The sequence below is a fragment of the Larus michahellis genome, chromosome 1, assembly GCF_964199755.1.
Source record: "Larus michahellis chromosome 1, bLarMic1.1, whole genome shotgun sequence".
NCBI classification, from domain to species: domain Eukaryota; kingdom Metazoa; phylum Chordata; class Aves; order Charadriiformes; family Laridae; genus Larus; species Larus michahellis.
Window position 1 is genome coordinate 17,389,826 of NC_133896.1, and position 12,960 is coordinate 17,402,785.

A 12,960-nucleotide genomic window follows, 5' to 3' on the forward strand; every position below is an offset into this window, starting at 1 on the left:
GCGGCCATTCCAGTAAAACCAGTAACCGGCAAGGAGGTAAACAATCCCTTTGAAGGCTCTTGGGTGCCATGTTTAGGCACACCCACGCAAACGCGTTAAAAACTGACCAAGGCCAGCGGACGGAGCGGAGCGGAGAGGCCAGGCCAGGCCAGGCCAGGCCAGGCCAGGCCAGGCCAGGCCGTGCACCCTCACCGACAGCCGTTGGGGAGCGCTGGCCGACTACAAGTCCCAGAATGCTCCGAGGGGAAGGGGGCGTCCGTTATCATTCGAACTTGCCAATGAGAGCGCGCGCGGCGCGTCACGTGAGCAGGAGGCCGATTTCAAACGTCAGGGCGGCATCGCTACGCTGCTTTGTGCTCGGTGGCCCAGCGGCGGTGAGCGGTGCGGTGGGTACCGGCTCGGGGTCTCGGCGGTGCGGTGTCCGGAGCCTACCCCTGAGGCCTGGCTGTAGAGGGGCCGTTGCGGTCGGGGGAGCGGGGGGCGAGGAGGATCGAGCCCGCCTGGCGTGGGGCGGCGGTATGGCGGCCCGGGCGGCTCCTCACCCGGCTCCGTACCCGGCTCCGTGTGCGTTCTGAGCGGCTCCGCGCACGCCGGAGAGCTGCTCCTCCCCCGGGGGTGCGTGTGAGGGGTCCCCTCGGCTCCGGTGGGCTCTGCTGGGCTGCCCCTGAGGGACGGGTCCGGGCGGGTCCGTGCTCGGCGTTAACCCCTTGGGGCAGGCCGCGCCGCAGGAGGCGCTCTGCCGGTAGGTCTCCTGACCAACCTCTCGGCAAAGCCTCAGCGGGCTGTGTTAAGGCAGGGGCTGAGTCTGCGTTGGCTCACAGGAAAATTGTATTTGGTGGGTTCCTGCGCACAAGCGAAAGGCGCCGTCTTAAGCACAGCACGCGTTTTCTCTGTGGGGCAGAGATGCGCAAAGTCTCGGTTATGCCAGTCTCGAATTAGTGGTGTAAAAGGTTTTTTTTTTAGTCTGTGGGTTGGCAGTGTTCTGCTGCAACTGTCCAGTCGTGTTGCCCATCGCAGCTGTATTCATATAAGGAGTTTAGTTCCTGAACACAGATTTTTGCGTTAAGGAATTTCAGAAATATTAGGCATCACTGCTGTATTTGAAGGCTTTTTATGGAGGTTGCAATGCTTTACTTGTACGTAGTCTCAGATAATCTCATTCAAGAGAGGATGGTGAGATGTGTGACATCCCATAAACCACGTTTGTGTGGTTGTCCCTAAGCATAACATATAAGAGCCTTCAAAGTGAATGTTTACCTCCTTGCTAATTTGTCAGCATCATAAAATTCTGTGACCTTATTGTTGTTGGTTTTTTCTTTTTTAACCTACTGTATAGCTAATTCTGTATTTTACAGAGACTATGGAGCAAGGAAAAGAAATGGCAGCACGTTGCTCAAGTCATGTGACTGAAAAAAACCTGGGTATTTGCATGAGCAATGGTAGGTGGAGAACGTGTTGGGATATTTACCTGGTGTACCCCTTATTAAGTGAAGACCATTCAGATCAATAGTCCTCCTGTACCTGCTTTATATCTTGTTCTGTGTGCTTGTTTCCTTGCATGTGCTGCTGTTGCCAGTCTCAGATTTACAAGCCTCAAGGGCTTGCGGAGTGCTGCTGCTAGAGCATGTGTAATAGTGACGTGATGTCATCAAGCTCTCTTCTATATATCTAATATGAGCTCCTCCCTTTTCCTTATCTGTCTGCTGCGGATTCAATGACTATTTAGTGTATGTATTGGCTAACAGGACTCAGTGTCTTCTGTTACTGTCCTGTGGTGGTCTGAAGTGGAGAAGAACTGACTGATAGGACAATTACATTGTCACGTAGCTCTGGATTATATATTCTCACTGTTCTTGATTGGAGGCTGCTGGTACCCTTTCCCACAGTCAGATCCCATATTCCTATCATGGATGATTAGAAATTAGCATTGAGATCTTTCATGATATTTTGGCATCTGTCACAATTATGATCATAATCACAGCTGTACCTTCAGTTTCTTTGACCTAAAATATATTTTTAGTTTAATTACTTAAACTTGTTTGCTAAAACTTACTTTGCCATTTGACATCAGCTTCACCAAATTGTCAAAGCACAATGCAATCATTTTTATTGGAAATCCCCACACTGACAAAATCCTTGGTGCTATGGTTTCAGATGTTCCTCTTCTGACTGATGAAAAGTTTGATTTTGACCTTTCACTCTCTCCAGCAAGGTAAGTGAAGGGTCTACAGGTAAATATACCTTTAAAATGGACACATGTAAGGTGTTGGGCTGACTGACTTTTCTTTGTAGTGGAAATGAAGATGAAGTTTTTATTGGACCTTTGGGACACAAAGAAAAATGTATTGCTGTCAGCATTGAAGAAAAAAGAATTCCTGAAAAAAAGCATGTGCCTGTTTGTGATGATAAACTCATGTGGAGCCCACTTACAGAAGAGAAATTTGTGGAAATTTTCAAAGAAGCTCATTTGTTAGCACTGCAAATGGAGACTGTAAGCAAGAATGAACAGACTAAAATAAGCCAATCGGAAGAACAGGAAAATAAGATTATAGAACAATTTGTGGAGGACTCAAAGTCAAAATTGAACATACTGAGAAACCAAAATACAGAGAAAAGTCCCAGGTCTGTTAAAAGGGAGACATACTGTGTGCAGGATCGCCCAGCATGTCAGCTGCCACCTTGCTTTCAGAAGGAATCAGATAAACCTTTGTCAGGTGACAAGACACATGTTCTTCATACTTCTCCAAACAGAAACCCTCTTAAAATTCATGCATCTCCTATGAAAATTGCCAGTTCATCTCTGACACAGGAACAGAAAACTAAGGAAAGAAATACAGAGGCAACTGGCAAACTGCCAATGGCAAAACCTTCATCTACTCTTGGAAAAAGCAATTTGTTGACTATTGAAAAGGTAAAGACAGCTTTTGTGAAACAATGTTTTCTTTAAACATGGCCTTTATGTGTGTTAGGAATGTCTAAGCTGTCTACAGGCTTTTATTTTTAAAAGTGGACTTTAATCTTCTGATGTTTCTCTACTTCATAAGATCCTTAGGCAGGAAGCATTATATATAAAAAAGATAAGTCAGGGCAGATATTATGGTATGGCAGCCAACTAGTTTATCTATTATGACAATGTAGAGCATCTGCTGGCAAATTTCTTTTCTAGTGTCTTGAGTTTTGTGAATAGCATCATCCCTGGCTTCCATTTAAACACTGTTTTGTTGCTGGTAAAATTAACTGCACTGTTCTTAGTGACTCAATGTGCAAAAAATGGCTTTGTTTACTATTAACCCTTGTTGATAGAGGTAGGGGGCAGACTCCACAATTGTTTTGATAGCACAGGAAAACCTCTTAGCTCTAATTCTGTCCACAACTTGTCTCAAACATGAAAAGCACTGATTAATGGATGTGGCTATGTGACCAACTGAAAATGTGTTCTAGGACAGCAAGGAAACAGTTGTGTTAGTGTGTGTGTGAACCCCAGTCTCTAGACAGAGTATGTTCTGGACTTCATTGCTCTACTCATTATGGCTTAGGCTCCAGTATGTACTGCAGATTTTACTAAAAATTATATTGGCTTCTTGAGAAAATAGCGGACCCTTTATAGTATAAATATATTCTTGATTTTGGGTGCTGTAAGAAAAGGCACAGTTTCAATGCTTTATGTAGCCAAATTGTATCCCATTGTCTAAACAGATGGTTTGTATGATGCAGTCAACTATTGTAATGTCTCATCTTTTAGAAAGCTAGAGTAAAGCAGAAGAATATGGATTAAATAGAGATCTCAGTTGTAAGGAACAGTTGTTACGGTATGTAGGTGAACATGATTATAGGAAACCTATGGTGATGAATTGTTGCAGAACTGTCCTTGGGTTGATGTCCAATGTCTGGATTCAAGCATGTTCTAGTACTTAGCAAATAGACTCACTAGACTAACTTTAAACTATATTAGCCTGAAGACTAAGGACTTGAGTGGGTTCAAAGGTTTCTTCATTGACTGTCTTAGTTTCTTTAGAAAATCAATTTATGTAAAAGTGGTTTTCTAGTGGTTTCTAGAAACACTTTAAAAATGTTGCATTGAAATTTGCAGCCCAAACCAGGAAAACATACTAGTATTTCTACAAAAAGAGACTTGAGCAGCATGGGATCATCTGAAGATCTAATTTCTGATAAATCTAGTGTTGCTTCAGATGTCTTTGAGTCTTCGTTCAGTGGCAGTTCCTCTGTGCAAGACAAAAAAGCCCTTCCTCCACCAAGTAAGGTAATGGCAAGCATGTGATGTTCCATAAAAAGAAAAAACTGAATATAATTTACTTTCTATTTTAAAGCTATATTGTTGTGCATAATGGTTTTAAGGAAGAGTAGTCTCTCTTCTGTAATTGCCATTCTCGAATGTGTGTTTTTTAGTCTATAACACAATGAACATACTTAAAAGCAACTATAAATGTGTTTGATTAACAAGCATTTTCTTAGTTTTTTTAAAGCAGTAGCTGCAGGTAAGGGATCAGCAATTTTCTGTAAGAAACAAAGTTTTTGATGTGTGTAACTATACCATATGAAAAGGTTGCCATAGCTTGTATGAAGGTAGAATACCTACAGCTGTCAGGAGTTGTTTTGAAGCTTTAGACACCTGCTTCAGTACTGCATGCCATTTCACTGAATCACAGAATGGTTGATGTTGGAAGGGACCTCTTGAGGTTGTCCAGTCCAACCTCCTGCTCAAGTAGGATCACCTAGAGTCAGTTGCCCAGGACCATGTCCAGATGGCTTTTGAATATCTCCAAGGATGAAGACTCAACCACCTCTCCAGGCAACCTGTGCCAGTGCTTGGTGACTCTCACAGTAAAAAAAAAAAAAAGTCTTTCCTGATGTTCAGATGTAGAACCTTCTGTGTTTTAAGTCTGTGCCTGTTGCCTCTGGCCCTTTCACTGGGCACCACTGAACACTATTCTTTCAGATATTTGTATATATTGATAAGAACCTACTTGAGCCTTCTCTTCTCTAGGCTGAACAGTCCCAGCTCTCTAAACCTTTCCTGAGATGGGAGATGCTCTGGTCCCTTAATCGTCTTAGTGGCCCTTTGCTGGACTCTTTCCAGTAGCTCCAAATCACTTTCATACTGGGGAGTCTGGAACTGGACACAGATCTTGAGGTGTGGCCTCCCTAGTGCTGAGCAGAGGGGAATGATCACCTCCCTCGACCTGCTGTGGCAACACTCCTCCTAAGGCAGCCCAGGATGCTGTTAGCATCCTTTGCTGCAAGGGCATATTGCATAAGTTGAACTTATCCATCAGCACTCCCAAGGGCCTCCTCTGCAAAGCTGCTTTGCAGCTGGTTAGTGCCCAGCATATACTGGTGCCTGGGGTTACTCCTTTTATTTAATCCCTTTAAGTCCATACTCAAGTTTGTAGCAGGAATAAAAATAACAGTCCACCTCCTAGATTTGATGTTCCAGTTCTGTATAATAACCCAGATATAATTAACTGCTTCTAAGAAAATTTACTTTTTAAATTGTAATCTGAGGAAGGAGCTTCTCTAAAATTGACAACTAAAAAGCTATAGAAACAGGAAAAACTATGGCAAAATAATTTGGTTTGTTTTTTTTTTGCTTTTGAATAAACTGTTTTCTCTGATTCAGCCTGCCTTAAAGAAGATAACACATCTGAAACTTCCTGGTGTTGCCAGTGGTCTCACAAGAAAGACTATTTCATCTTCTTTGTCATCAGTTTCCAGCATGAACTCAAGTCTGAATTCAAGTTTACGCATTTCTCCCATAGGAAAAAATGGTAATCACTACAGACTTGTGCCACAAATGAATTATGAAGTAGCTAAGCATGTCTTGGGCTGCGGGTTTGGGTATGTTTTAATGGTGTTCAGTACATACAAGCAGTAAGAAATATTTTGAATGGGGAATAAAATTTTGTAGGCTATCCCAATAAATCCCTGTGGACTAAAGATAAATCTTAGACTTCTGTCACTTGTAAAAATATTCAGGTAAGCCTGATGCTTACATGTGCGAGGGTCTGACACAGCTAGAAAGTAAGTAATGCCTCGGGAAACCTATTCTTTTAGTATGTGATCTTCTCTATTATAGCCATTTACGTGAGCTCCCGAATGCTGGAAGCTTGTCTAACTTGAATTTAAAAAAAACCAAACAAACAACACCAGAACAACTGAAATATGGAAGGAGGGTGGAAGGCCTAGTTCTGAGTTTCTGTAAGCCTAATGAAAGGATGAGTTTTACTCAATCAGATTTAAAATAAATAAAAAAAAAAAACCCTCTTGGGAAATAGCTGAATACAACTGAGATGCTTCTACTATAGTAAGAACATCAATTTGACCCCTCCAGTAAGCCTCAAAGGATCAGGAAAATAGCCTCCTAAAAATACTGATAGATGTAAGCACCACAGTTCTTGTAGATCTATCAAGATACCAAGTTACTGCAAATTTTTATTTTTGTACTTTGTTTCTGGATGGATAATAATATATCAGTAAAAGTTAAAGCTTAATAAGAATTATTTTATATGATAGAAGTGTCTTGACTAGACTCATCCTCTTAATTAAAGTAATGTACATACTAAAAGTAAGAACCATACAGGAAAAGCACTTGTGGGGTAGTTCAGCCCATGGTGTTAATCTGTGTAAGTTGAACTACTACCTTGAATGCCTGCTTAAGGGAACAGAGCCAACTATGCTGTGAGAAAAATGTTGAAAGCGTAACATTAATCTGCAAACTGTTTTGGCATTCCCTGAAGAATTTTGGCATTCCTTGAAGAATATTCTTTGACTTGATTGCAGTAATTCAGGAGTTTGGTGAGGAGACTTTCTAAAACAGACAAAACTGCTGGAGAATTCAGGGAGTAACTTTTCAGTAGCTGTATGTGTTCTCCTTAAACTTGAGTTGTTTGAACATAAATGCTATAAACTCCTGGGTTTTATTTCCTGTGTAATTATTCTGCTTAGTCAAAAACTTCGCACTAAGCGATGATTCAGAAGTATAACTTAACTTTCTGTTTCAGGAAAAACAAGCATGTCTTCAAAAGCTAGTGTGAGTGGTTCCAAGCTTTCGTCTAGTACAAACAGGCTGTCCCTTGTCAGACCTACCAGAGTGTCATCTCTGCAGGCTGCCAATGCTGAGAAATCCAGGAAGCAAGCAAGATCAGCTAGTACTCCCAAAATATCTAGTGCTTTAAGCTTGGATAAATCTTCAGCTTCTGCAACCTCATCTGAGACTGTAGGCAGTGGAATTCAGAGGCTGAGCTCTGTTCCAAATCTGCAGAAGCTGTGTCAGCAGAGTAAAGATGGAAGTGCAACAAAAGAAAGCCTGTGTCCAAAGCCCAGGGGTAGAGTTTTGTCCATTCCTACCAGTCAAACTCAGGCTCCGGTGAAGACTGGAGGTAAGCACGTACTTTGCATGACCTGTCTTCTAGCTTGGCTACTAAAAGCAAATGTTACCTTGAATGCTTGTTATTTGATTCATTATGCTTCTGTCCAGCCTCTTGGAAATAATTAGTATTTTAACTGAAATGTATCTGTTTTAAAAAAAAAAAAAAAGAATGTGTATAGCAATTAACAAAACTTTTCTCTTTAGATACACCATCAAACAAATCAGCACTGAAAGCAACACCATCTCTTGGATTAACATTTTGTGGCACACTTGGAAGGTACGGCTTAACCGAAAACTGAATGTACGGAGGTATACTACTTAAAATGCAACATGTTTGGGTGTTGCAACAGTCTTTAAAACTTTTAAACTTCATTATCTGGTCCCTTGAGACCAGGTTAGCTGTGTTAATGCCTATTGGAACTGATTCAAAACAAACAAAAGTCTCAAACCCTAAACTAAACTGTCCCCCACTCTCTTAAGAAGATGTCTTTCTTTGTGGTTCTAAATAGACTAGAGTCATTCATGAAAGAATTCTTATGAAGTAAAGCCCTTATTATGCTGTGATTATCACCTTTATCATGAGTAATGTTCCCATACTGACCAAGGGGAAACTGATTCCTATTGTTCGGTAGAACAGTTTGAATAAAACTGTTTCTAGAAGCTTTTGGTTAATGCGTGTTCCTTTTCTAGTGCCATGGCAGTCAGCACTCCTGTGAAATCTTCAGAAGATGGGATCTTTCAGAATTCTTGTTTTCCTGAGAGGTCTGTTTTTGTGACTCCTGCCAGTCTGAAACGGTCTGGCTTACCAACACCTGCTCGTCGTATCTCAGGATTTCCAGCAGTAACTCCTAAAACTGCACTGAGAATGGCACGTTCTCCACATACTGCATCTGTTTGCCAAAGTTACAGCTTTTCTACCAAAAAGACTCTTACAGCTTGGTAAGACAGAAATCTCCATATATGAAATAAGTATTGTAGGGAAACTGCCTCTAAATTAATTTTAATTATGACTTTCAGGTTTCAAGGGCCTCTGCTAAATGTTAGAATAAAGCACTTGAGCACAGATGCTGTATAGGCCTAATAAAGACTTATGTCTTGTGACTAGTAAAATACTATAAGCCTTACTGAAATGAGTCAATATCTAGCATTAAAAATTATAATCTCTAATAGGAAGTTATTTGTATTTCTTGAGCTAGTGGATGACTTCAGACTTGTATCTGATGCTCTGACTGAAAACATTCGGCATTGATGTTATTTTGCTATTGCCTTCTGAAAGGAAGTAGTTTGTTAAAATACATATTACTCTTAACTTTGTTTTATACTGTTGCCAATGGTTCTGTTAAAATTACACTTTGTTAAAGCATCAGTCAAAAAGCCAAGGATTTAGTTGATTGAACTTTAGTCTCTGAGCAGGTTTACCTATGTTTCATCTGAAATAATTGCTTGCAGAATGGGTGAATCGTACACTGTTGTTAATTATGTTTGTTTTCTGTGAAAATAACAATGCCGCCTTCATAATATCAGCCCAGTATCTTCTCACGAGGGCCACATATATGTATGCAAGCTTGCTTCATGGTTGGTCGAGACGAGCACTATTAAAGCAGGAATGATTCATGGCTAGAAGATACTTCCTATATGTCATGTCACTTAGGCTAAATGTCTGAAGTAGTCTTTTCTCTCAAGGAAACAATTACTCTCTCTATAAAGACTTTATCATACTAATCAGATTAAACCCCTGGTCCTCCAGCTCATGTCAGTACTTCCTCTCAGCAGGGACTGAAGTGGTTTGCTCAGTGATATGCACTATCAGTTCTTGTTTGCTAGTTATTTCTTCAAAATCTAAAAAAAAAAAATAAAATCCCATGTGTGAAGTTGAGGCTGCATGTATATGTCAATTTAAGATTAAATTTTTCATCATTCTGAAGTCATTTGTTTGTTTTTGGCATGGGCAGGCTATAAATTTATTGCAGCATAAAATAACCTGTCTTTTGCAGGATGAAAATATGGGAAGCCTTTTGGCCATTAAAACTTGGGGTAAAAAAAGGAGAAAATGAGGTTAGGGCGCTAGCTTGCTGTATTTTAGTAGTCCATGCTGATTAAAGAACTCAGTTATTGCCAATGTTTTTTTCCCTAGTTCTAAACAGACAAAAGAGAGTAAGACACAGGCATCTTCTTCAGAAGATGATATATCTCCTCCACCTGTGCTCCCTCTTGCACTTAACTTCTCACCAGAAAAAAATGATACAGAAGTAGTAGACAATGAATTAAAGGAGGCTGAAGTACAAAATCAGATGGCTGAAGAGAAAAAAACTGAGGTAAGAAATGATAATATGTTTTTCTACAGAACTACTAAGTAAACTGCTTGAAAATAAATAATTTCAAGCTGAGGGATAAGTAGGAAAACCACTTCAGTACACACGAATTTAAAATGGATTAACTCTAAGCATGTGCGCCCTCTAGTGCCTATTTTTAACACTGAATATCTGTTCAGTGTTTCCACTAAGTTTGTTCCCATCTCAAAGCTAAATGGTCAAATACTTGCAAATTTCATGTGAAACTTACACTTCTGGATAAATGCTGTGAAATCCTTGTGGATTTGATTAGAAAAGCAATGTCACAGGGCATTTCCTATTGCAGCTATAAAGCCCTTTTGAAAAAAGTAAGAAATAAAAAAGGCATTGCTGTAGCTAAATTCAGTCACCTAACAGCAGTGCAAAACTGCACAAAATGAGTGAGGATTAAACCCCAAAGCCCATGTAGCAGTGAACTTAGCTAAGTGACATGTACTTAGTCCAGGGAACACTTTTTCCCTCTCTCAAGAATCTACTGGCTTCACGTTGGAAGCTGGCACTCTGCAGGCGTTAAGGAGAAAGGAGTGAACTGGTAGTTCTGAAATATTAACCTGTCAAAGTGGCTATGGATTTACAAATATTCAGGTGTAGAATAATCTGTAGATTAATTACTTGATGGGTACTTTCCTTGTTAGCTTATTGATGATGTGACGTATCTGTTATAGAATTGCTTAGCATGTGTATAGAACTCTTTCAAGAGAAAACTTGTTTTATGCCCCAAGGAGCTCTTTTTGCTTAGTCTCACTGCATTTTCCCTAGTTGCGATGCTAGCCATTGGCAGAGCAAGAGCTGAGGTTTTTACACTGTGCACAAACAATCCTGCATGAAAAATACCCAACCTGTAAATAAAGCCTGTCCTGTGATTACTACAGCTGTACAAGCTAAATTGACTGCCTAAATGTTTGTGAAGGAAGCATGGAGAACAGAGGGGAAAACCCAAGATGTGTGTGTTTGTTTTTTTTTTTTTAAGGCCATACTGGTAGATATTGGAATAGACAGATCTCTCCCTTGCACTTTGGAATGTGAAAGTAGACCTCTGATTGACCTTTCCAATACTCCCGAAGTGAGTAAGATTACTCCTCTAAAGCCTACAATCTCAGGGCATGTAAAGGTAAGTTATATTTGAGTCCTCTGGTGCAAACATGCTAGCAGAAAAATGTCAACTGGCTGCATATACTTGTCTGCAGAGCAGCTCCACAATACTGTAAGAATTACTTAATATTAGCTGAATATGTTCAATATGATGCTATATACTTAGGTGCTCTTAAGTAAAGAGACTAGGTATTTAAAAACAAACAATGTGCTCCAAACTAGAGCTCGGTGAGCAATCTGCAAATAAGAAAAGGAGGAGGATGGAGAAAGAACTAAATGCTTAAAGCACTTCTTAAAGAATGAAACTGTTCTGAAGCAGGGAGTGGATGCTGTCTTCAGTAGACCGGGCATGCTGACTCGTTTTCCTTTTCTTGCAAATTTTTAGTTCTTGGCAGCAGCAGCTCATTTGCAGCAAAAAAGCAAGCCACTCTCTCCTGTTTAACTCCTAATCCCCTCCTTAGGTGAAAGATGTACATTGGCATCTACTCTAAATTTGACAAGCATTTCTGGGCAACTGTTTTGGGTTTTTTTGTACACTAGTGGCTTGAAGGTAGGTATTTAGACATTGGCAGATGAATGGTGGTAACTATGAGGATGTAGCCTTTGACATCAGATGTCATTGGGATCAATTTAATATTAGGTCCTTCAAAGTATCTCAAAAGAGGATCATAGAAGGTCTGACTTCTGTGGGCATGTTCAGAAGTGCTCTGCCCTGCCTGGATGACAGTGTCAGTTGAATACATATAGTCAAACTTAGAAAAGCCTTTTAGGCTTTTAAGGTGAGTACAGGCAATAACCGTTTTCTGAGAAGCTCGTTCTTGACTAAGAATGAGCTAGATGTTTAAAAATCTGAACCTAAAAGCTTGAGTGCGGTGCTTGTATCTGTCTTCTGAATACTAATAGGAATCCTAAACAAAATAAAAAAAGTACTTGAAGACTAAATGTTAATAGAAATTATAGCTGCTAGTAGTTATGTACCACAGCTGACTACTCTTGTTTTTCTTTCAGCTAATTGATTTGAGTTCACCTCTTATCATTCTGAGTCCTGATGTAAACAAAGAAAATCTGGATTCCCCTCTACTCAAGTTCTGAGCTTAAGTTGAAATGAAGGATTCTTGGCATCTGTGTTCTTTAGAGTCTTTAGGTGTTACTCTTCACTCATACAGTTTTTTTTGAAGCTGGCTACAGACTATCTGAACTGAATTAACACAATAGAATTCTAACAGTCTTGATATAGACAAACATATTTGGTTATGTTTAATGGTTTTGTTCCTGAATGTGCTGCAATGGAGGTACTTAAGCTGTGTTGCTCTAAGACAAAAAGGGGGTAGCTTTGTATTGGAAGCCTTGTCTCTATTTTCTACAAGTTGTCCTTTGATTCCTTATTCCCCATGTGCAATGAAGATTTAATTTAAAATAAAAGTTGTTTACCAAACTTTTGTACAAAATAGTAACCTTTTATTACAGGCTTTGGTTATCCTATTTTAGTGTTTCACTAACAAATGTTAAGCTGTAGGTAAAGCTAGGGGACTTTGGGGTGGCTTTTCATACAAAAGTGTAGCAAGTTTGAAAATAAATATTTTACTATTGACTGATAGTGGACTACACTAACAGCAACAGCTGAATTTGTGTGATTCAAAGGAGAAGGCAACAGCTTGTTACTGTCAGATGGTTTGGCCTTGACATTTGAAGGTTACAATTGAACTTTCTTACTCTCAAATAATAGAGAAATGTTTTCTTAACCAAATTTGCCACACTTGAATAATACATAGAGATTTTAAATACAGGGAGGTGAATGGAAATGAAAATGCCCACAGTAGTAGCCCATAAATGTTGAAGCAACAAGCCTCTCTTGAAGACTAAAGACTTCTGCTGTGTATGTACTAGCTTAATGTATTTACGAAAGTTTATCAAGAAATGGGTTTTCAGCTCTTTGTATTAACTCAAAAAGTGGTGGAAGTTGGAGGCTGCAAGTGTTTAAGTGGGAAGAAATGTTCAGGTGAGTTTGTCAGACATTTTGAGGCTGAACAAGGCTGCTGCCTTGGCTTTATCTGAAGGCACTTGCCTACCTCTCAGCACAGCTGCCTTTTCTGTGGTTACTGCAGTGCCAGGGTGTTCTGAATGGAGGCC

General features: G+C 40.1%; 1 protein-coding gene across 2 annotated transcripts; it reads left to right on the forward strand.

The window, feature by feature from the left end:
- Nucleotides 1–305: 305 nt before the first annotated feature.
- GTSE1 (G2 and S-phase expressed 1) lies at nucleotides 306–12,272 on the forward strand. Of its 2 annotated transcripts, none has more exons than XM_074572627.1 (12): nucleotides 306–374; nucleotides 1,356–1,439; nucleotides 2,155–2,212; nucleotides 2,293–2,911; nucleotides 4,091–4,261; nucleotides 5,639–5,786; nucleotides 7,020–7,397; nucleotides 7,592–7,664; nucleotides 8,078–8,326; nucleotides 9,522–9,702; nucleotides 10,709–10,849; nucleotides 11,839–12,262. In XM_074572627.1, the coding sequence occupies exons 2-12, from the start codon at nucleotides 1,361–1,363 to the stop codon at nucleotides 11,920–11,922; spliced, it is 2,181 nt and encodes a 726-aa protein (XP_074428728.1). In that variant the 5' UTR covers nucleotides 306–374; nucleotides 1,356–1,360; the 3' UTR covers nucleotides 11,923–12,262. The 2 variants fall into 2 exon arrangements, with proteins under 2 accessions (XP_074428728.1, XP_074428727.1); XM_074572626.1 differs by having other exon boundaries at nucleotides 311–386; nucleotides 11,839–12,272.
- The last annotated feature ends 688 nt before the right edge of the window (nucleotides 12,273–12,960 follow it).